Genomic DNA, 24770 nt, shown 5'->3' with positions numbered 1-24770 from the left:
GGTACAAGTTGTGTGTATTGATACACTTTCAACCCTGTTCCCCCTTGTTATTTTTCCAACTATAGTTGGAAATGTTTTTTTTCCCCAACCACTCGCTTTTGAAACTGGCCAAAACAAAAGATACAACCCACTCAATACAGCAAATTGATTTTGCAGTTATAAGACAGGCCGACCAGCAGGCTGTTTTGAGCACAGAGCTATGATGCACTTCTAAGAGCCCCCGTGGATGACATTTAAAACAAACCACAATGCCATTGGGGTTTCAGAAATTAGCAAGTCATGCAGGTTCTCAGGGGTCCAGTACATCAATGAGCTGCTGCCAGATCTGAGTCATAAATGCCTGACATACAAAAACCACCCACACCTAAACATAAGCGGGCACAAATGACTCCAACCAATGCAAGATTACACAACAGAACTGGATCTTCAGGTTTTCATAGCTACCATTTAATACACATTTTATTTACATTATACAGTCAAAAGGGTCAATGTGAAGAAGTGAAACATTTGGAAAATTTGCCATTTTTCTCCGTGCTGTATTTCACACCATGATTATGAAGGATTGTATCTGAAACAGTGGCAGAGCTGTCACTCTTTTTTCTGCTTCTCCTTCTTCTCCTGAGCTTTTCGTTTTTGTCTGCCGAGTTGTCTGAAGTACAGTCTCTTGGGGTTCAGGCCATAGGCCTTCAGTCTCTGCCTACTGAACTCCCGGCCGCCTATCTTCACCCCGATTCTTCCTGAGAGGATACGACCACCTGAATGCTTGTGCTTCTTCTTAGACCATTTCGGTCTCGCAGTCCCACTTTTCACTTCTTCTGGTTTAGCTGCTGACACCGCCTCCTCTGTAATCTGGGGTTCTCCTTTATGTTTCTTCTTCTTGGGAATCAGAATCTCCTCCTCATCCTCAATGGCATCCCCGGCCTCCTGAAGAGCCTGAACAAGAGTCTGTTCTGTAGATTCCACAGGGGGTACTGCACTACCATCCTCTGCTTCTGTGTTTTGCTTCTCAGCGTTCTTCAGACGATCTCTTCGCTTCTTGCCCACCTTTGTCTTGGCCTCAATCACATCTTCATCGCCTCTGTAGGGTAAATTAACATAGTCACATATTGATAAAATGATTGGAACACATTCATTAATACAGTAGATCAATATGTTACTCACTCCAGATACACAGAGTTAAGGATTTCTCTCTTCTTCCTGTCATTCTGAGCCTTGATTTTATAGTTCTTCAGATCGCTCAGCTCTTCCTTTTCAGACCTGTCAAAACAAAGAAGAAAAGTTGAACAAAAGACATCAGATAAAGGGACGAAACGCTTAAAAGAAGACAGAACCAGCGTACCTGAACATGCACGTCTTCCTCAGAGAGCACCAGCGGTTCAGCTCCTTGTCATTAGCCTTTATAATCTGCGGAGAGGAAGCAGCCTCATTAGTTCAAATCAATTTTTGGATAATTTTGCATTTGCTGCCACTTCATCAAATCCCTGTGTGGTCTGCTCAGAGAGAAGATTAAGCTGAGATCATTCCCTGGTCAGAGCTCTCCCCAGAAGGAAGCAATACCAGATCAATCTAGCCAAGGCTCATCACCGCAGAACAATTCACCTACAGCCTAAACACCGTCTCCCGCACATGCTCTGCAGCTTTGAACTCTTCTATATGCTGGTGCATGTGGGAACAGAACAGAGTTGGGTGTCATGTGCCCGGACTCATGCATGGCCAGATCAAATAATGAGAGCAAATGAGATTATCACTACATGGCTACTGCAACACATCCATGACATCATTAAGAGCCAATATGGAGGCTACAAGAAGACTGAAACACTGAGGACACAGCTAAGTGAGCTGACTTCAGCTTAATGTGGTAATCATCATTAACCTGCCACTGTGCAAAAATGAAAAGCCTGCAAGTGCAACCTCTCTCACCTCATCTGTGGTCAGGCCAAAGTCATTGGGCACCACCTGCCTGTAGCGAAACCTGCACGGGAGGTCATCGATGATGTCCTCGTAGTCCAGCTTGTAGTACTCGTCCAAGTACTGCTCGAAGCTCTTCTCCTCTGAAACGACAGCGCTCCATTAGACAACATCCACGCTGTGTTAGAGAGCACGTGCGAGCTTTAACGGCACTTACGAGGATCAAACACAGGTTTGTTCTTGGTGATGACCTCTGCAAAGTGAGACTTCTTTTTTTTCTTGCCCATTTGAGGCAGATCCTCCTTCTTCATCATCTTCCTCTCCTTTTTCTTCTTCTTCTTGGAAACTGTTTGCCGACTGGGGTCATAGTCTGCATCCATCTGCAGAAACAGGTTTAAACAAAGATCTTTTAGTGAGAGAGACTGTTGATCAGGACAATCAGCATCAGACAACTGATCAGTAAGGAGCATAAGCTCACATTAAAGTCTTGATCCTCGCAGTAGGGTTCAGCAGCACTGTACTCCTCTCCATCATACTCCTCGCCATAGTCCTCCTCGCGTTCCTCTCCGGTCCAAGTGTCCCAGTTCCAGTGCTCTGTCACACACAGGAGGTTGTGTTCAGACATTTATGCAAAAAATAAACTGAGCGCCACAATCACATCAACTTTCTACTCATGACTCAGTGCAACCCACAAATGTGTATTTAGCACATGTTAGCTTCAATCTGATTAAAACTGGCTTCTCAGTTAGCTCACCCTCCAGCTCATCATCGTCCTCAAACTGAGGCTTCTCATCCTCCTCCTCTCCATAGTATTCATCGCCAAAGAATTTCTGCAAACACAAACTGCCGGTGAAGTTAAACGAGACTTTCAGTTCCTCCTTCGACCTCCTGGTTTAAATGCTGGAGCAGAGAAATCTGCCAAACGCAACGCAGCTGTGTGAACCGCCGGAGGCCGGCCATCGTTAAGGTCAACGCCGACAGCTGTTGCTTTGCTGCTCCTGCTCTGGATGTGAAGCTTTATCCATATTACAATCATAGCAGGTAGCTTGTTTACGCCACTCTTCCCCCCCTTTCTCTCTCTACGACTGAAAAAAAAAAAATACATTTTCCATAAATGAGTCCAAATTTTGGGTTATAATCCTTCTGTTTAATCTCTCAAGTCTCAGATCAACCCTAACAAGATTTCAGAAATTTCTCCCCCAAAAAAGATTTTTTTCAAATGTTATATGACATCAAGTTGTTTCATTGTTATCTTGTTACTTATCACTGGAATATAAAACCAGAAGTCCTCTAAATGTGGGTAGCAGTAAATTTTCATACTTTCCTTTGTGATCCACAATCATATGCCACTGATTGTTTGGCTCCTCCCAACAGAGTATATGTGGGTTTTATCTCCTCAGTGTGTGTTTGTGTAGCAGGATTTATGGTGCCGCAAATGTGTTTTCCTTACATCAAGTCCTGGTAAGTTTTACAGCAGATTCTAATAATTTCTTCTCAAGTCACCGCATGCCTTGGCACGTCCGTACCTCTCTGAAGGTTTAACCCTGCACACTCGCACTAGATCAGTGTGTTGTACTGAGCAAATGCTCCCAGCTGTCCCTACATCCCGATTAAAACACAGGTGAATTTGCCCTCTCCAACACCAAACATTAAAAACTGACATAAAAGAATTTTTTTACAATTCTTTTGCTTTATAAAAAAATAAGCTAAATTCTGGCATGTTTATTTTACATGTTTTTTTTTTTTTTGTTGATTAACGTGTTCTATCCTAATGCTTTATCATTGCAGTGTGAAGCACCTTTTTTTTTTAGCTTTAGCAGCTAATACTATTCACTCTACGATTACATCGTGGTAAAACGTTATGCATATAAAAAGCAGCATCCTCACCAAATAAATACGAACAATTGTTGTTGTTCACTGGTGTAAAGCCTGAAGTTTGTTTGGATGATTAGCTTATGTACTTGTACAGGATAAAGGTTAAATCTAACCTTTTTTTTTTAGCTAGTTGTCATGATAAAAGCTAAAAAGCCTGGGATTACAGAGAACCACACCTTGGACTATCTGCATGTGCCACAGTAAACTCCACAGAGACTCTCAGTTTTCATACATACAACATGGCAGCAGATGGCCCCGCCCCTCCCTGAGCCTGGTTCTGCCAGATATTTCTTCCTGTTAAAAGGGAGTTTTTCTTCCCCACTGTCAACAAGTGCTTCCTCATATGAGATCATCTGATTGTCGGGGTTTTGTCTGTATTACTGCATTGCTAGCTTTACCTAACAATATAAAGAACCTCCAGACAGCTATTGTTGTGATATTTGGGGATATATAAATAAAGTGTGTGTGTGTGTGTGTGTGTGTGTGTGTGTACACTGACCTGCATGAGCTGGTCGTGCTGTTTTGGATCGAAGTCTCCGTCGAGGTCGGCTTGATCGAAAGCGAGCTGCTCGTTCCCCGTCAGCTCCTGGAGCTTCTTCAGCTTCTCCATAATCTCTTTCCTCTTCAGGTTCTTCAACTGCTTCAGCTGCTCCTGCTTCTGTTCTTTCTCCTGAAGTAAATTTTAGGAAAGGGGTCAAATATTGACAAACGAATAAAGGATCAACTTGGATTCCTGTGGGTTTTTTTCCCCTTCCTTCTCCTACATGATCCACACCTTTTGCTTCCTTTCTTTAATTTCCTCCCTTTTGCGTTTCCTGCGGTCGTCCTTGGTGCGCACAGAGGTGGCGATGTTTCGGGGGTAGGTCTTGACCTCTTGAGAATCGGGCTCTTCAAAGCGGAAGTTGTAGCTCCTCTCAAAGTTCTCCTGGCGCTCTAAGAAAGTCTCCCCCTCCTCCTCCGAATCCTCCACGTCATCCTGGACCACCTCATCGTAGGTTGGGATCCTGCATGTGGCCCAATAAGTCATTGTTAAAGCTGGCAGTGTTTCTTCACTTCACGAGTAAGACATAAACCAACTGGTCCTCCACATACCGTTCATCATCATCATCATCGTCATCTAGGTAGCCCTTGTTTAGCACGTAATCCCTCAGGAAACGCTCCTTTTCATCCAGCTCTGGGTCATTCCAGTAGTCTTTTAAATATTTCTATATCAACACAAACCATTTATAACCAGTCAGTTAAACACAAACATCTTTCTCAACCAAAATGTAACTTCCTGAAGTCTCTCCAGCCTTTTTTACACACACTCACCATGTCCTTCACCTCCTCTGCACCCTCGAGTTCTCCCTGGCCTTTCAGCCACTCCACATAATCTGCCTCTTCTTTATCCTACGAGCATCCACAGATAAGTTTAACCTGACCTGAAAATCATCTGTAAATGACGCCAATTTAAAGATGAAGAGCACCAGGTATCAGCTTCTGACCTTCTCCTCCTGTGTTTTGATCCTCTTGGTCAGCAGCTGGGATGCTCTGTCTGCTTCACCAGCTTCATCATCGTCATCGCTGTCCTGGATGAACTTCCGGAAGCTGCAGAGAGAGATTTCGACTTCAGTAAGAAGCCTTTGAGTGCGAGAGCAGGACAGCACGAGGTGTCTCTTAACTTACCTTTCCTTCAGCTCCTTCTGCTCCTGCATGTAGCTGGGAGAGGCGGCTCTCTTTGAAGGAAAACAGAGGTGATGAATGAAAGCATCAGTTTGTTCATTCCTAAGGAGACATATTAGTGAAGAACTTTGCCTACCTCTTTTCTCTTGACAGCCTCCTCATCATCGCTGTCGTCGTCATCATCTTCATATTTGCTGCAAAACAAGAACAAGACGTGTTACAGGCAGAGAATTAAACAGGAAACACATGAAGGAGGAAAACACCAAATGCTTCCTGACCCACTAAGCAGCAAATCAGGGACTAGCTTTCTTTGGCATCTTACAAGATCTGTGTAATTAATTATAAATACACTTGCTGGCCAATACATTAGGCACACCTGTTCAACAACTAATCGCGCAATCACATGGCAGGAAGTCAGTGCACTTAGACATATGGACCATAGTCAAGACAACCTGCTGAAGCTCAAACGAAGCATCAGAATCAGGGAAGATTGTAATTCAAGTGACTCTGAAGATGTGAAAGTTTCTTCAACATGACAATGAATTTGCCGCACTCAGATGGCTTCCATTCATAGGATCTCAATCCAATGGAGCATGTTTGGGATGTGGTGTTTCACTTCATGGATGTGGGGCTAACCAATCTGAACCAAATGTTTAATGCTGTCATGTCAGTATGAACCAAAACCTCTGATGATTGTTGTTGAATTGATGCTACAAAGAATTAAGGCAGTCCAGAAGGCAAACAAGGGTGAAAGCAGGTAATAGCATGGTGTAACTAATTAAGTGAGTGTATGATTGTATATGAGTGTATATTGCATCCCTACCATGTCATTTTGTGACACTTCCCAACCAGAACACCTCAACCTTTTCAGCATTAAGTAAAATATTTTTCATATCAGACACCATATCCATCAATACCCATATTGATGTGTCAATATCAGACAGTAATAGCGGCTTACCAGCACATTAGTCAGGCTCTAATTTGGTACTACCTGTATATCCCTGATTGATGTAGTCTCACGCTATTTGATGCAGTTAAACAGACTTTCACTCACCCTTCCCTTTCCAGGATGATTTTTCTTTCATAGTCTTTAAGATACATGGGCTTTACTGCTTTCTCCTTCGAGGTGGAAGGTTTTGCATCACTGCTGGATGCGCCTGAAAGCAACAGGTAAGTCACTTCACTGCATGAAGATTATTACTAACCATCACAACAACGCTAATGTCAATACCCAACAATCACCTTCTGAGTAGAACTTAGCATCTCTCTCATAGATCTTTGGGTCCTTCTTCTTCAGCAGCGACAGAGTCCTATAAAAATCCCTCTCAACACCAGGGTCCAGCTCCTGAAGGTGAGAAAATCACACACACACAGTTATGTATACAAGCACCTCATTGATAAGGAGTGGAAGCAAAAGAAAAGTTAGAGATGCTAACTGACCACTTCACTGTCATCGGAGCTGGACTCTGAAGACCCCGAGTCACTCTCATCTTCTCGGTCTCCGTAGCGATCCTTCACTGCACAAACACAGCGTGAACGCAGAGATTATAATAGCGACTTTCACATTTCCCTGGAGAAAACAACTACTTTTAAAGCTAGCAATACTTCCCCACGTTGGGATGCTAACACGCTGCTTAGCTAGTGACACACTTACGTCTCTGCAGCTCTTCTTTCTGTCGATACTTCTCATATTTCTGCGCGAACTGAGAATTAATCTTCAGCTCCGACTTGCCCGACATGTTTTCACAGAAAAAAGTCCCCTGTAGTTTAAATCTCACAAGTAAACACAGCCAAGAGAAGTAATCCAGGTCGCTCACAGAAGCATGGTAACGCTGGAACACGTGGTTTCCGGTGTACGATTCGTGCGTTACGTCGATTGGCCGGCAGGGAGCGCGCGACTACCAGCTTGATGAGTTGAAGCCCAAAATCCTCGCGCTTCCTGTAACTGTAACGCCAAGTATCATGAGTTTGTGACTTTTTTTCTGTCCTGAAAAATCTGAATAAATTGCGCAATAAATTTAAATGACCATTTTCACTGCCAGTGCTTCTTTTTTTGTTATTTTAAATTGTAACAAAGTTTCGTATATGAAGCAACAAATTACACTCATTTACAAATGTTTATCCCCTTAAAAGATCTTTGCACGAACTAGTTGAATTAATTTAATTTTATCCATATTTGTACATTATGTCAGCCAGGGGCGATTCTAGGATCCGAGTTTTGGGGGTGCTGGGCACCCAGAGAGCTGCCCAGCCAGGCAAGATAAACTTTACTCGTCACGATGAGACTTCTTCCCTGTCTCTGTCAGTCCCTGCATCCTCCCTGTCCTCATCGTCTGTTGTCTTCTTCTCCGTTATCATCCATCATAATTTTACCATCTCTGTGCAAGTCTGCAAATTTCTTGATTAAATCATAAGATTCTTAAATTCATCAAGTCTCTCTGTGCCTGGGTCCTCGTCACAAAACATGACATCACTGTTTTGTACATTTTAACACAATTTAATCCCCACATTTGTGAAAGAAAAGCAAAACACTTTTTTTAAGTCTGTAACAAAACCATCAAATCTGATAAAGGTTATTTAAATCAGGACAGTGGCAACAACAGTAGGCTAAAACAATTTTAAGTTTTAGATTTTAAATAGGCTGCATAATTTTCAATGGGAGCAACAGGACGGTCAGCTAGAAAGAAACATGGTGTGACTCCTACCTAACTACATAAAGAGTAACTGAGGATTAAATGCAGCTAATATGTCCTGTTTTAAGTCAGGCACTTACACCTCCGCTCCGCTGCATCTCAGCCAGCCACCATCGTTCTGGCAGCAAGGGTGCTATAGAGCAGGGGAGAGGTGAGCTGGAACAAACATTTTGGGGGGGGGGTATCTATACTATTTTTGTTAAAATGTTACATGTCAACCAAGTACTGTATGCTTTTTATATTTTTAGTAGTGTGTCACACAAACAGCAAATATTGTCAAAAAAAGTAAGAAATCTTTGGGGGTGCTTTGAAGCACCCCCAAAAATGGGCTAAAATCGCCCCTGATGTCAGCTCTTCTGTAAGTACATATTTTGTGTACCTATTTGGACTGCGTGGCCTACATTTTTACATCCTATTGATTATACTGTATTTTTGAATAGTTTCCCGTTTAAAGGAATTTACATCTATGCTGCTTTATTCACCAGATTATGTTTGTTCTAACAGAAGTAACATTGCAGACATGTCCATAAGCTACACTAGTGTTCAAATGCTTTGCTAAAACATTGAAAAGTAACAGAAAATTGCAAAGAGCCATGATTTGGAAAGGAACTTTACACAGTTACAGATAAAAAGTCTTTAAAAATAATATGCATGAAATCTACTGGGCTCAAAAATCGTCCCAAACTCAGACAAATGTTCAAAAAGTTTGAGGGTAAAGCAACTGTTTATGACTCAACAACAGAAAATGCATAAATGGATACCATCAAAACATAAATAATACTTCTGTGGAGCAAAGTTAGTTTAAACAAAAAACGGTGAGAGAAGTTACCGAACAGGATGGAGGAGGGCAAGACTGTGTGAAATATGAGGCTGTTCTGATATGTTGTTGTTTCTTCTTTTGGATTTGATATTTTCCTTTCCAAAATAATTAAGTTACTGAATAAGAGAAAACCTTTTGATGAAGCCTAAAGATAAAAAAAAAAAAGTAGAGTGTTTGTTGCTTTCTGTTTATCTTTCTACAAAGCAGTCAGTGTAATTCATTAAACCTAATGTTTAACCTCAGGTTTACAATGGCCCTACGACACGGTTAGATATTAAGTCCACTAACATTTGCTATATTAATGATTTCTCACAGGTGACTCATAGGATAGAGTTGCAAATCTTACCCAATGTCATTGTAACGTACATATACACTCATAAGAGGCTGAACTGACAGGTAAAGCTTCTAAATATGAAGCTAACAGCAATATCTTACATTAAATATTTTAGCTAGACAAAAAAGGGTAATTTATATAGTTAATGAAGTTTTATATCTCCCCAATTCTTAGTATACAAATACTAACAGAAAATAGTCATTATAACTAAAGCTTAGACAAATGATTGGTTGTAAAGTGCAGACATTATCTTGTATGATTTACTTCAAATACACATTTGAGCTAGCTGTGTTTTATGACTCTTTTCTGTTTCTTGCTTGTTTCTATTCCTATTCCACAATGTTTTAGAGGCAAATATTGTACTTCATTACACTCATCTGAAAGCTTTAGCTATCAGTTACTTTTACAAATGAAGGAATTTGAACACAAAACATTATGAAAGAATAAATGAGGTTTTGTTATAACAAATTTTGTTATAAGTATAGCTCAAACAAATAGTAAATAAACAAATCAGGAAAAAGACTGACTAAATAGACTTTCAGCTATTTGCATACTGTTTGAGGATATGTGATATTTTTGCTATTTTCAGAAAAAGAGCTTCACCCAAACCAACAATTAAAATAGCACTCATACAGTGATGCATGGACTGGACTGGTTCTTATACTCTACCTGAGCACTGAGTACTTTATACAACTTGCCTCATTGCTTTTTTATAAGTAATTCTAATTTATTTAAAAAGTATACAGCGGTTATAAGAGATCCTGTTTTCATGTCTGATAAAATACCCACAAATCATTCAAAAAAAGGAAATAAATTTAAGTTTGAGGCATCGACAGCACTCCTAACACAAAATGTTTTTTAAAAACTTTAAAGTCGATGCACTTCTTATTATTGTTAACAATGCTGATAAATTTGCTGTCTGGTGAACAGTGTGTGCCTTTCAAATATGGGTTGTGTGTCTCCAAAAAACACGATCTGAGCAAAGGTCAGTGTTTGGTCCAGGAACTGTCTGCCCAGCTGACGGAGTTTGTTTACTCAGTATCAGGTGAGCAGTAATGTCATATCCCAACCCACTCAGGGACAACATCCCTTAAGCATTCGGTGTTTTTATAGGAACCATCGGTCAAATTTGTCATATGAATAATATTTAACCCTAATTAATGGAGTTATGTAAAAGTAGCCATCCTGTTTATGCGACCACAGAGCCTAAATATCAAATTAAATATTAAAAAACATGAAACATAACGAGTCACACGGCAGAAAGGCGCTTGAACTTATACATGTTCATCTGTGGAAGAAACTAAAAGAATCACAGTGGTTAAATTAATGATTAATGATCAGAAGGTATTTAGATAAAACCTTTATTTAGAAAACAGAACAAACCGTATTGTTTCCCAACAGCACGGAGTCTGGGACGATGTGTGCCCGATGTCAGCTCAGGAAATTGGCCCACACTGGATGAAATAATGATGCAATATGTTCATAATAACGCACACTACGGCACTTCCTCTGAGGAACATCTGACAGTCTGCTTGTTTTCGCATCCCTGTGTGGCTCTGTGTTTACCCACGTGTCTTTAGCATCTTCTGGCTCCTGTTATCAGCTCTGCACTTCGCTGCTACTCAGCCTTGAACCTTGCACATGTCTGCTGATGGATTTGACCGCTCGTGGACAGAGCTGTACCCGGTCACTGTTGTTGTGACTTAGTCCCACAGCTGATTTAGAATACTTAGAAGCATACCTCCCTACATCTGCTCACTCTTCTACAAATACAGATAAGCTCGCTAATTAATTAAATCACTTCAATTCACTATAGTAGCCTACTAAGTTTAACGATGCGAACGTTACACAGATTAAGTATTTCTTAATCATTTAACATCATAAAGTTTCTCTTACAAAATACTTTATAGCTCTTATACCGGTGTTATTATCTACCGATTTAATTTGACACAAATAAACAAAAGATTGTGAAGTTGTTTTTTTCCTACTTGTGGGCGTGTTGGAGAATTTCGGAGAATAGTGGGGTGTCGCTTTTGGCTTTGACGCGGACTTTCTACGAAATGGGTCTTGTTTTCAACTGACCTATATAGCAGCCTCAGCACAGCAAAAAAAAAACAAAAAAACAAAAAAAAAAACACCCATGTTTTCAGCCGGATTCGCTTATAAAAACAATACGACCACGATGACAACAATGAGAATGTGAAGCACACAGTCGTGGTAAAAAAGAAAACACATTCTCTTTTAATTCTCAGATTTTACCTATGGAGCAAAATAAAAATGTCTCCTACCATTTCTTAAGATTAGGAAAATACAACCTCAGGTGAATATCAACGCGTGCCGTCCTGCACTGTGTCAGTATTTCATTCACCCAAAATGTGTCAACAGTTATGTAGACTCCATGATTCAGTAGCTTCTAGATCGACTTTTAACAGCATTAACTTGTAGTAGTCATTTGTTGTGTCTCACATTGTTATGAAGAAATTTGCTTCTTTGCAACGTTGCTTCAGTTCATTCAGGTTTGCAGGGATTTATTTATACACAGCTCTCTTAATATCCCTCCACAGCATTCCAGCTGCGGCAGTTCAACAACATCTGTAATTTTGTTAATACAGAGATAACTGATTTCATAATAAATATAAGCATTTATTTCTGTAGAGTAAATGTTTAAAGGATGAAACAATATTAACAACAAGGGTTAGGAGCAAATATGTACATTTTTATGAACATTGTATTTACAGCCTTAGTTCGCACCGTCACTCAGTGTATGGCTTTATTTCCACCCATGACTATTTTTCAGCTTGAAATCCAGATAACAGACATTAACCCACACGATATTATAGTCTTTAGCATAACCACACTTGCAGGTACAGTGCTTAACACATTTATTAGATCACCTGTGATAAAACAACCCAGCTCCCACAAATATTTTAGAAATCTGTCAATCTAAACATTAATATTGTTATTTATCAGGCAAATAACACATTGAATTTATGTTTTTATATGCAAAAAGGATTTTTCCAATTACAAATACTGATAATTTAGAGCAGCTGTGGCATTAAAACCTTCCATTCAATCGTGCTCTTTTAAAGTTGTTAAGCACTGTAACACTGCCTAACACCATCTCACATGCTGTAAATATGCATATATACAAATCCACTCAGTAGCACCAACATAAACATGTGAACAAAATCTGTAGAAAAAAAAGAAACTCAACAATACAAATATATGATAATAAACCACAAAGGAAATCTGTCTGGACACGTGGCATTCTTTTGTCAGCGATGCTGGTATAAGGCAGCCGGTCCTGAGGGAGCACTTAAATACACATGTGACTTGGTACAGAGCACTATACACTCCGCTTTTGGTCACATGTGTCTGAATCAATGCTTTTCAGCCTTTCAGGAATGTACTACACCCCATGAGGGATCTACATGCAAAAAAAAAATTAAAGATGCCTCTCTAGCGCAGACATTGGACAGCTGAAAAGGCACACTGAGGCACAAACTCGTAGTGTCCTGAGATTCTTTTCTAGGTAAATGGAAGCGGTACCATTAGGTTGTTTTGGACTATATTTCTGCACAACACTAAGGCAGATTGTATGACGTATGATGACTTATCAGTCTGACATACTGAGGTCACACTAGGGTCACAATGGCGCATGTAACTCCCAGTGTTGCCCCCATAATATTACATGTGTCAAGAGGTAGAGCAGGTCATCTAGAAATTGTAAAGTTGGTAGTTCCATTATTGGCTGCTCCGCCTGCATCCTAAATATCCTTGAGCAAGACCAAGTTGCTCTCTGATGCATGTATGAATGTTAGATAGCGCTTCTGCATAGAAGCAGTGCTCGTATGAATGGGTGAATGAGGCATGTTTAGCATTTACATTCGCCTGCTGCATACTCAACTCTAAAGAAAAACTATAATCTGTTACTATCTGCAGTTTAGATTAGCTTAGCATAAGATAGCAAACCATTCCCTGGTTTTGCACAGAAGTAGCAATCACCTTGCTAATTTTACTACATAACACCTGTAAGGTGCTGACACGTCACTTTTCAGTGTTGTTTTTATACGAACTTAAGAAAAAAGCTCTAGAGATGATTTTCCTGTTTGACAAAGCTAGGCTAGCTGCTTTCGCCTGATTCCAATCATTATGGTAAACAAAGTTAGCAACTCAGGAGGCGAAAGCTAAACATTTGGTTACAGAAAATAGACTATTTCCTGAAACTGTTGTTTATCGGGGCGATCGTGGCTCAAGAGTTGGGAGTTCGCCTTGTAATCGGAAGGTTGCCGGTTCGAGCCCCGGCTTGGATAGTCTCGGTCGTTGTGTCCTTGGGCAAGACACTTCACCCGTTCCCTACTGGTGGTGGTCAGAGGGCCCGGTGGCGCCAGTGTCCGGCAGCCTCGCCTCTGTCAGTGCGCCCCAGGGTGGCTGTGGCTACAATGTAGCTTGCCATCACCAGTGTGTGAATGTGTGTGTGAATGGGTGGATGACTGGATATGTAAAGCGCTTTGGGGTCCTTAGGGACTAGTAAAGCGCTATATAAATACAGGCCATTTACCATTTTAAATGATAAGTAGTGCAAGATGTAATATTATCAAAAGCAGGCAAGTGGCTTGAAAGATGACACAGTTACACTGCCAGCAAAGCAGTTATAATAACAACTAAAAATGATCAACATCAAGGACTTCTCAATCTGATGATCGGGTATGTTTTGGTGAGTAATGAAGAAAAAAATGTACGCCTTGATAAGAAAAAAAAATTAACTGGTATTTTCACAGTAGAACGTCTATGTATCTTTGAGGATATAGTGGTTTAAGGTTGTCACATACAGGCTTTGATCACCATATCTTTGTGCTGCGTGAGGTAACAATGCTAAACGATGAAGAAGGTAGCTTATCATTAAGGCACCTCCTTCCACTCTGCTCATCATTTTTCAGTTCTCTGCAAAGACTGGATTGTCTGCCTCTTCATGCAAACTCACAACTTGTCTCTGTGAGGAATGCAAAGAAAAAATAAAGTTAGAAATAAAGATGCAAAATGGATACTGCAACAAAACAAGGTTTAACAGCATTTTTTTACATTTAGATTAATATTAATATTTATATTGTAGAATTACCACCTTTTAGACTTACTTTTGGGTATGAGTAACCATCAAGCCTCCTCCAAATGTGCACCTGCTCCTCAGTGGTTTTTTGATAAACGGGGTTGTCAAAGTGAATTGTGTTGGTGTTCTTCAGCCTGTAGTTCCTCCAGAGCAGAACGCCACCAACAGCCACCAGAGCGATGATCGCTATTTGATGGAAACGGATGCCGAGGCTAGTTACACATGATGTCAGTACTGGGTTTTCAGTGAATGAGCAAAAGCTTAAAGAGCTTACCAAGAGGTAGTATAACGTAAAGTGCTATTGGGGTGGTAGACACAGTCTCGGTTAGCACTTCAGCAAATTCAGGTCGGATATCTAATGCAAAGGTAAGCACAATATTTTAAGTTAGTGATACATAGAGCTGAACCTGTTATCTGAACTCTGCAAAACAACTCTCTTGGCACTTTGGCAACTCACTTGGAGAGGTGACTGGAGCTTGAGTGGTGGTCTGGGAGACTTTAGGATTTCCTGGCTGCGGTAAAGGCATCCTTTGTTGTGGTGTGGTGGACCTGAATGGAGGACTGGTAAGCCGTAGCACTGGTCTGGCGACAGTGCTGGGAGTTAAGCCCGGCACTGTAGTAGTTGTGTGAAACTTAGGCTTCACTATGGTCCTGGGTGTAGTCCTGAGTATGGTCCTCGGTGTGGTCCTGGGTGTAGTCCTGAGTATTGTTCTCGGTGTGGTGCTGGGTGATACTGGTAGCAGATAAGGAGGACTTGTGGCTGGAACTTGAGGCAGCCCAGTAGCTTCAGGTGTTGGCACAGCTGGTAAAAAGAAACAGGAGGCAGGGAGTCAGGTAAAGGCTGCTTGATCGACTTAAATATTGTACTTATATTATTATATATTATGCACATATAACATTGTAGCAACTATTTTATCGTGATTCGTATTACTATTGCTAGCATACCTGGTACACATGTCCTCATATCCCTGGCTAGCGTCATGTTATCTGGACAGACACAGGTATATTTGGGGGGATGTCTTCCTATTTGAGGAGCTGCCAGGCACAGGAATTCACAACCACCATTGAACACCTGACACCAGTCTCTTCCTGCAATGGGAAAAAAAAAGAACAGTGGAATCTTTGGAATGTACGCTTTGGATGATAGCTTCCACTCTCATGTCTGTATGCTAAACAAAAGTGAATGAGCTGGGCTAAGCACCCAATTAATAGATGCAAATCTCACTGTTTAGCTGACAATATTTCTAATATCAATATAGAAAAAGCAAGCCCCGACTTAACTTCATCTTATCTTTAAAAAATAAGTCTTTTAGTACTGTAACTCTCTTACCAGCAGGTTGTTTGAGGTTATGGAACAGAATAATGTCTTCTGGTGACGATAGGTGCTCCACCAGCGGCACAATGTCCTCACCAGTCAGTCTGTTGGCGCTGAGGATGGCACTGTTACTCACATCTGTCCAGAACACTTTTTCCTGCAAACACAGAAACAGTTAAGATTGAATATTTGAGATATGATAAACACTACAGTTTACATGTGCAGCGAGTTGTTTATGAGATGTACTGGTCATGCGTCTCTGGGTTTATCAGCTGGTAAATTGGTACCTCAAATACAGCAAGCCCCAGTGGGTGAGCGAGTTTGTGTTCATCAATGATGAGGGTGCGTCGACCACCGCCCTGAACATCGATACTGGAGAGGGTGTGCAGCTTAGAGTCCACCCAGTATAGCCGCTGGTTTAGCAAGTCTGGGGAGGAAGTGGGTTGGGGAAAGTTAGACTAGAGTGAACACTGGTGTTAACGTTTACATGAATAAATAATCAAAAACTTGAAACTGAAGAGACATGAGTGCTTGAGTTTACCGAGTGTGATGCCATTAGGCCACACGATGTTGTCAGTGACCAGTGCGGTGCGGTCTCCTCCATTAAGACCTGCCTTCTCAATCTTAGCTGGATTCCCCCAGTCGGTCCAGTAAACAAAACTGGAATGTGAAAAAAATAGTTCTGTTACGTACGCGTAACAAACAATATAGGCATCACTGCTATTACCAGTGCTATTAGCTTACTTGCTTTGGGGGTCTACCACAATAGCGCGGGGTTTCGATAAGTCCTGGTGGAAGAGGGTTTTACGTCGGCTACCGTCAGCAGTCACAACTGAGACCGTGCCACGAACGCTGTCGGTCCAATAGAGGTTACCATGGACCCAGTCCAAGGCAATTCCCTCAGGAGCATCGATGTCATTACCGATCACGATGTGGTGTTGAGTGGAGTCTTCAGCCGAGTTCATTGGAGTTCTGGGTAGAAAGTAAAAACAAGTGTCAAATAAGAGTATCATGAACAAAAAGAATATTTTCGCTCCGGTTTCATTCCTGCTCACCTGTAGATTTTCTTCTGGGATATGTCTGACCAGTAGATCTCTTTGGTGGCTATGTTCATGTCGAGCGCCACGGCGTTCTTTAGGCGAGGGATTACTCTCGTGTATTCACTTTTGTCCAGAGTCATCTTTCTGACCTCATGATGGTTAGTGAAGAAAAGGTAGGCTATTGTTCCTACAAGGACAGAATGAGGTATATTTTATTTTGCAGTTTCCTATTTAAGTAAAAGTGAAATTAAATGATACTAATTAGTGCTGTCAGCGTTAATCTCGTTAAAATGACATTAACGCCATAACTACATTAACGCGGCAAATCTCTGTTAGCGAGTTAGCGCGGATCACCCTGTGCGTGGGGCTGGACAGCGCTAACGAGCTAACCGTGCTAACAGAGAACTGCCGCGTTAACGCGGTTATAGCGTTAACGTCATTTTAACGAGATTAATGCTGACAGCACTAATACGAATACAATATGTATCCTAGCTTTGGAAGATAAGTGGTGGCGTTCTAGGAATATAATTAATACAATTTTGCCACTTAAACAGCATTCATGCGAAAGAGAGCAAGAGAGCTAATAAGCTTGCTAGCTTTAACTGATAAACTGAATTTGATTACTTCTGGCTCAAAAAAGAAAAAAAAAGGCTGCTAATGAGCATAAATTAAAGGCTTCGTGCTAATCCACAGACCAGTTAGTGATGTCATGGTATCTTTTTACATCTTTTATATACAGTCTGCACCTTCTACTTGTGACACTGTGTGAAATATAAACTCTATGTTTTCTTATAGAAAAAGTGCCAAAAATCTAATTTTATTTCTATTCTAACACAATCTTATTTATATCTATGGACATTCAACAAAACAAATACCAAATGCATAATTATCTTTATATAAATAAATCTAATTTTATGCTTAAAAAGGACTTTAATGATCCTTAACCCCCACCCCCCCGAAGTGTAACAGCGAAACGGTTTAGTCATCAAGTTTAAACATTTAATGATTACACAACAACACAAGAGAACAGCATGGGCAGAACACAGAGAGCTCGAATACTTACCAATGGCCTTGCAGTGTTTAGTTGCTTGGTCAACTTGGTAACCCTCCTCACACTCACATTTGTAGCTGCCCATCTGATTGATGCAGATTTGACTGCAGGTGTCTGGGTTGGCACACTCGTCGATATCTGAGTCGAATGAAAAGAGAAATGTCTTTAAAATTCAATGAACCAGGAGTCCGAGCATGTCGAGTCACTGTGTACACATGGAATTACGAGATCCTTCTTTATCTAAAAGCGCAGCCAGTAAAAGGGTCAAAAGTAAATAGATTATTAGTACCGTTTGTTAATCTGGTTGAAGTTCACATTTTTTACTGTAATAGTGTGGCCTACCTTCACAGCGCCTTGTGTCAACTAGGCTGTATCCAGGGGGACATAAGCACTCATAACCGATCTTCAGGTCTTTGCAAATATGAGAGCACCCACCGTTGTTGTACAGGCACTCATTGGAGTCTGAAGGAAGAAGACGAAGGATCTTTTTCATTGGAATTCATAAAGTATAGTAAATCTTATTAAAAGCACAAAAAAGCAGAAATAATCAGACAGTTATTTATGAGGGGTACTCACCACATTCCCTAAGAGGTTCATCTGACCAATCCCTGCAGTCACGTTTCTTATCGCACACCTTCTCCATACTAATGCACTCTCCGCTGCGGCATTTAAACAGGGTTGGGCCCTCACAGTGGGTCGCTGTGTATGGACATAAAAGACGAGTTCAGCAAAAATAGATTAGAGATTCACACGGCTGTCCAAAAGGTGGGACTCATACCATTCACACAGCCAATCTCATCGCTCATGTCCCTGCAGTCATATTGATGGTTGCACTGCAGGCTCCCATGGATGCAAGTACCATCGCTGCATTCAAACTCGTCAGGAGAACAGGTGGCATGAGCTAGGGGGATGAAAAGGACAAGAGATTGTAAGAAATAGCAGCGCTAATGAATTCATAAAAAGGGACAAAGAGATAGTTTTTTAAAAAAAAATTCATAATTACAGCAGTTAGCTTCATCTGATTGATCAAGGCAGTCAGCCTGTCCATCACACTTCCAGCTAACATGGATGCACTCTCCACTGCCACAAAGCCACTCCATCGAGGAGCAGTGATGAATGCTCACGAGGTCAGGAGTCTTTGTCCCGCAGGTTTCGGGCCACTCATCCGAGCCGTCGGTGCAGTCGCGGTCCCCGTCGCAGGCCCACAGGTGTGGAAGGCAAACTGTGTTGTTGCACTGGAAGGAAGCGGAACTGCAGGTGACGGGCGGGCAGGATTCCTCGTCGCTGCCGTCCTCGCAGTCCAGGTCGTCATCACACACAAAGGAGGACGACACGCACTGGCCGCTCTTGCAGCGGAACTCGGACCCCGTGCACTGCTTGGCCGCTGACAGGTCGATCAGAACAAGGAAGCAACATTAGCGAACGTAGGAAGCTGGGTAATGCATGGGGCTCTGAACTCGGACTTACCACAATTCACCTCATCAGCTCCATTCTCACAGTCCGCTTTACCATCGCAGTGCCACGTGCTCGGGATGCACTGGTTAAGACGCCCTGCACAGCTGAACTCTGTTGGTTTGCATGTTTTGACCGCTGGAAGTGGCACAACAAAGAAAATCTTAACTGAGGTCTTGGATTGCGGGATTGTGGAAGCACCAAAGAAAGTCCATTCACAGATCAGGTCACGGAGTACTCACCACAGGTACCAGGAAGTTCATCTGTGCCATCTCCGCAGTCATCAGAGCCATCGCACACCCACCTCAGTGTGATACATCTCCCATTCCCACACTGGAACTGGTTGGTTCCACATGTTATCAGTGCATCTGTGAAAGACGGACATAAAAAAAAAGTTCAAAAAAATTGTTTTAGCAATTGTTTATGAAGCTGCTACACCTCACACACCATTTTTTACTGGGAGCTCTAAACTCCACACTCCACGCCACACGATCCATCACACAACCATTAGCAAAATTAGCATGTTAGGTAATTAGCAGCAACACCAAATACAGTTTAGGCTAGACCTCATGCTGAGGATAGGTGTGTAAAATGTAATATCATTCAAACACAATAAGTAGAAAGAAAATCCAATAGCAGTTGAAGGTTATACAGGTGGACGAACCCAGTGACAGACTAACGCAGAGCCACATCAACAGCGTGGCTAAAAGTATTTCTGTTGTTGGAGTAGAAATATCAGGTAATCCCGAGAGATTTGGTGTCAGCTCACTAGTGCGTCAGTGTTATTTAGAGAAAAGATAAATGGCTAATCTAGTTACAGCATGTATGTGAGTAGGGCAGGGTGCCTTTATCAGGGATATGCTGATGTAGTCAGTTCATAATCGCAGTTGGAAGCTTCAGGCATTTATGGTTCCTGGTAGAAAAAGAACTGAAGGCACAAACTCTTCTTCCAAAACCTCATCTTTAATGGAAGCACTAAAGCTTCTGAGCTAGAAGAACCAATCAGAGTGCATATGAATGTTAACAGAAATTCACAAGAGCTGGTAGTTTAGGCCTTTCCTACTTCTAGCCTCTGAAACTTTGAAATAACCAGATTTATATAAGAAACCAACAGTCTGCGTCTCACTACGGATTCCAAAATGTACATTTTCATATGTGTGTCCCCCATAAGAGCAGCTCAATGAAAGCTAATCATAAATTATGTATGCTTACATACACATCTCATGCATAGTAAATCATAATGGACTCTTCGGAGAGGTCAAACAGCTGGTGTTTACGCGGTCATCAAATAAGGTGACGGCTTTCCTTGAGTTTATTCTTGTTGTAGTATTTTTATGACTCCAGATTTGCAAACATCTACACCAGGGAGAGATTAGCTATTCATTTTTATGACACAATATTTATGGCAATGGCAATACTGCCATCGCTATAAAGATAATGATTTATTTCATACTGACAGGCTTCTGAGGATTTCCTTGCAGGTAATAAAACTGTTCTTCTCTCTGAATGTTAAGGCTGCTCAGTGGACTTTTGCTATTTCTGCATCAGCTCTCATTCCCTGAATCCAGTGAAATGTTGGTCAGACCCGCTGGTTATTTACTTAATGGGCTTAAAGTTCAGACCTTGAAAGACAAAGTGGACTGAATGACTGGGTTATTGATTGAGGGCAAATCAACAACATGTGCCCATATGCCTGTTTTTTGTTTTTGTTTTTTGGGAGGGGGGAGGTTGCCAGTCTCTGACATCCGATGTATGTCAGTCACTGACCCTGATGTTAAATAAGATGCCCCTTAGTGCTCAGACTTAAACTTATATTAACACACCTTTAAAAATGAATAAGATCTAACGTCTCTGCATCACAGAGACAGAAATGCAGGTAATGCAGGTCGTCTGTCGAAATTTGAAACTTTTAAGCACAAGGCTTCTTTGTGACTGTTGAGGAAATGCGGAAGGGCGACAACCAGTTCCGACATGTTCCTGTCACACTACTTTCTCGAACTAGTATGTTGGGAACAGGTGTGACTGTGTGGCTTTCAAAGCTGTGAGAAATTCAGCCTGAAGATGACTGTGGTTTGGGATGATCTGGAGAGAATCCAGTCAGTTTCACGGTATCTGGCATTCCACCCTCCTGCAAACAGGGAGGATATTGTAGGGAGTTTATGTGCACCTGTAATTCATCCAAATCTGAATCAGAACAGCCCGGGGTGTTTGCACGTTTGGGGTTTTGCGCAAAAGGCGCTCCTTCTGAATCACTATGAATGACAGCGACTTTCAAAACCGGCTCTTCAGAAACCCCACCTGACACTTTTTTTTTTAAACAATCACTCACACACACACACACACACACACACACACACACACACACACACACACACACACACACACACACACACACACACACTTCAAACCTGATTGGCTGCAGAAGCTGCTGCGCTGAGCGCCAGTAAATGAAGGCACAAAAAATGCAGCTTCATTCAAAAACACACCGGCAAGGAAAGTCAAGGAGAACAATTATATTTAAAATTAAAGGCTGCACAGACACTAATGACGGAAAATATGAACAATGATGATATATGAACGATTTAAAATTTTGATTTTTAAGTGATAAAACAGAAGCCCCTTCAACCATCACCCCACCCTCCTCAAGTCTTTACATTTAAAGAAAGCGCAAGCGGTAAGATTTGATCCACATATCTTCACTGAACGGCATCAAGCTGGAGCACCACAGCGCACACGCACACACTCTGTAAAAGTAGTCCGGACTGCATAAATTCACAAAGTTTGGATGCAAATCTCAGAACTTACTTGTCTGAAAGACGAAGTTGATGAGAAACAGCAGGGAGGCGCAACACAGCAATCTCATGCTTGGCAGCTGCTCTGGAAGATGCTCCACTGAAAGCCTACACTGATGAGTTTCCAGCCTGTCAGTAACACTGGGGATAGTGGGAATGCTGGGGCACTTGGAACAGTAGTTGCGGTCTGCTTGTTACAGAGATGCTCCTGCTGGAAGTTCTTGATGATGGAGCTCCGCAGACTATAGCTTGTGACAACATCAGAGCCCCTTTCAATGTGGTCCAGGAGCCTGTGGGTGGGATCCGGGGGAGTGGGGAGGGGGCGGGGCCTGGAGTGGTGTGATTTCTGAGGCGCACAACCTCAACAATTGTGAGGCGGAGCTCCGTGCAGATGGGTTTCTACTATGAGTTAACCCTTTCAGTGTTTACGCACACCGGTTTCTTTCCTTGAAGGCAAATTTGGCAATCATGATGGCAGCGGGGAGTGTTTAAAGCTCCTCTCTGTGAGAGAGAAATTTATTTATTTATTTATTTATTTATTTATTACAGAATAGAGTCATATCCTCCGGAGAACCAGCATATTCATTAATATCCTCTGTAATGGACATGTGTTTTTAGTGTAACGTCTTTTGACCTATTTCAGATAGCCTACTAAGTCCTGATGTACTAAACAGAGGACACCCTGGCCTTCCCATTGATTTCTCATGTATTAGTGTGGCCTCCAAAGAGGCAGGAAATCAAACAGTTCAATGGGAAAATTATTTTTTTCACCTGTTGTCAGGAGGATATTGTTAATTTTACTGCCAAATGAAAAAGGTAAATAACTCAGAGCAGCTGTCTAACCACTGGTTTAATGCCAGGACAGGATGGATAATTATGTGTGTGACTGTCTGAAAGTTGGATTCACATTTAATTCCAGCTGTCAAATCCTGAAAATCAAAATCAATCCTTATCTTTTCTTAAAATATTCAGCTTATTTCTAAAATATTTTCCTCAAAGTTGATTCCCCCCCCCCCCCCCTCACAAATAATTTTTCATTATAAAAATGTAAATCTGACAACCAAAATTTAAAATTTCAGCTACACAAAATATCAGATGTTTCTATAATAGTGGTAATAATGGGTGTCAATAAATCTAATGGGGAAAAAAAAGTATTTTCATCATTTTAACATTTATATTGTCTAATAAATCTGTACCAAAAAAAAAAAAAAAGAAAAGTCAGAGAGACACACAAAGAACACCAGCATGTGTAGTCACAGCTAAAAGATCCACAAGAGGAATTCTGAAAACGAAAAACTAGACAGTCTGCGTCACAGTCACTACATGTGGAAGTGTACAATCAAGTTTGTTGGTGGACATGTAATATAATATTGGACATGTAATATTTAAAGCCTGGGGGAAACCGTGTGCGACACTGTGGGAACAAACTGGTATTAATCTCAGTTTGTGAGTCACAAGAACAGGATCTTTCAGGACCTCTCACACACACACGCTAATGGTGGAAAATGGAAAATTATGACAATAACATAAAACCACGTAGTGTCGTAGTTTATTAAGCACAAGCGTCCTGTACTAAACATTTTCTGCCCAGTCCTTCAGACTGAGCCTGCACACCTTTAACCCTGCATTTAATTGCATTGTTTTCAGACCTTTGTTAACTTCCTTGGATGAGCGGCTACAAACAGCAGTTACCCCCATCCTCTGCTTGTGTCACACCCTATCGCTGAAACTATGTCAGTAAGTTATGCTAACTGGCATTTTTTTCTTTCTCTTTTTTTTACTAGCAAAAACACACATGGCCTTTCGCCAGCACAGATTTGCCTTCTTTTTCTTTCGTTATGCATAATCCCAACCTCCCGACCTTCTGTCAACAATTTCTGGTTCTTCTTGTCTCCACAACCCTTTTCTCAATCGTCGTTTCTCCCTAAAAACTAACCAAATTTTCATCTCCAACCCCCCTTTTTTACTTTTACTTTCCTTAAATCTGGTTCTTCCAGATGAAGCAAGTTTTCGGCTTCACCTTTGCTCTGACACCACAGTGGGACAATAGAGAAGTCACAGCTTTTAGCTGTATTAACTATTTCAGAAACAGTTTTGTGTGTTCAGCTACACCAGTGGAACTGCTGCCAGAGCGAGGACACATTACTGGAATTTTTTTAAAATGTTGTTATGGCTGGGTGTGGCTCCATGGATCAGTAGTGCACAATAACTACTTTCTTGGCAGAAGATACATTTCTCCTGAAAATAAGATAAGTAACTACAAGCTAAAATATCCTGTAGTACAGGAAGTACAGGAAGTGAGTGATACAAATACATCTCAACAGACAATATTTACAGGGGAACTGCAAAAAGGAAATAGCAACCACAAAAGAGAGTACATAAGTGTGTGAAACCTTCAGTCTTGCTAGCGGCCAGCCGGGAGCAACTTTTTTACACCTGACCAGCTGCTCTTAATGCAAATATCGAATTAGCCAATCACAAGGCAGCAGCTCAATGCATTTAGGCATGCAGACATGGTCAAGATGTTTTGCATCAAACTGAGGATCAGAAAGGGAAAGACAGGGGATTTAGGTGGATTTGAATGTGACACAGTTGTTGGTGCCAGATGGGCTGGTATGAATATTTCAGAAACTACTGAGATGACCACATGACCATCTATGGGGTTTATAGAGGATGGTCTGAAAAAGACAAAACATTCAGCGAGCAGCAGCTCGCTGGGAG

General features: G+C 41.4%; 2 protein-coding genes and 1 non-coding gene across 3 annotated transcripts; all 3 read right to left on the bottom strand.

Annotated features, from left to right (window-relative positions):
- Nucleotides 1-445: 445 nt before the first annotated feature.
- On the bottom strand, nucleotides 446-7275 carry kri1 (KRI1 homolog). The gene is made up of 18 exons (XM_085351390.1): nucleotides 7100-7275; nucleotides 6886-6962; nucleotides 6688-6790; nucleotides 6500-6602; nucleotides 5582-5639; nucleotides 5449-5498; nucleotides 5268-5370; nucleotides 5095-5172; nucleotides 4876-4988; nucleotides 4559-4787; nucleotides 4283-4453; nucleotides 2663-2738; nucleotides 2387-2502; nucleotides 2126-2288; nucleotides 1921-2051; nucleotides 1340-1404; nucleotides 1162-1257; nucleotides 446-1078 (listed from the first exon to the last, which is right to left on the bottom strand). The coding sequence occupies exons 1-18, from the start codon at nucleotides 7182-7184 to the stop codon at nucleotides 589-591; spliced, it is 2307 nt and encodes a 768-aa protein (XP_085207516.1). The 5' UTR covers nucleotides 7185-7275; the 3' UTR covers nucleotides 446-588.
- On the bottom strand, nucleotides 1491-1589 carry LOC146633223 (Z30 small nucleolar RNA). The gene has a single exon (XR_014906181.1). It is a non-coding gene; the product is annotated as a Z30 small nucleolar RNA (small nucleolar RNA).
- A 4473-nt stretch (nucleotides 7276-11748) lies between the features above and the next one.
- On the bottom strand, nucleotides 11749-22312 carry ldlra (low density lipoprotein receptor a). Its single transcript, XM_085351388.1, has 18 exons — nucleotides 22063-22312; nucleotides 19500-19625; nucleotides 19273-19395; nucleotides 18809-19189; nucleotides 18584-18706; nucleotides 18382-18504; nucleotides 18148-18267; nucleotides 17818-17943; nucleotides 16770-16941; nucleotides 16459-16686; nucleotides 16256-16374; nucleotides 16002-16141; nucleotides 15730-15871; nucleotides 15345-15488; nucleotides 14857-15201; nucleotides 14674-14754; nucleotides 14428-14585; nucleotides 11749-14285 (listed from the first exon to the last, which is right to left on the bottom strand). Exons 1-18 carry the CDS (start codon nucleotides 22118-22120, stop codon nucleotides 14229-14231), a joined length of 2766 nt encoding a protein of 921 aa, XP_085207514.1. The 5' UTR covers nucleotides 22121-22312; the 3' UTR covers nucleotides 11749-14228.
- Between the last annotated feature and the right edge of the window lie 2458 nt (nucleotides 22313-24770).

The sequence above is a fragment of the Diplotaxodon limnothrissa genome, linkage group LG4, assembly GCF_057381915.1.
Source record: "Diplotaxodon limnothrissa isolate DT_005_m linkage group LG4, D_limnothrissa_male_GT1.1, whole genome shotgun sequence".
Classification (NCBI taxonomy): Eukaryota; Metazoa; Chordata; class Actinopteri; order Cichliformes; family Cichlidae; genus Diplotaxodon; species Diplotaxodon limnothrissa.
The sequence above is the reverse complement of the archived record's forward strand: the minus strand, read 5'-3'. Positions and strand labels throughout refer to the sequence as shown.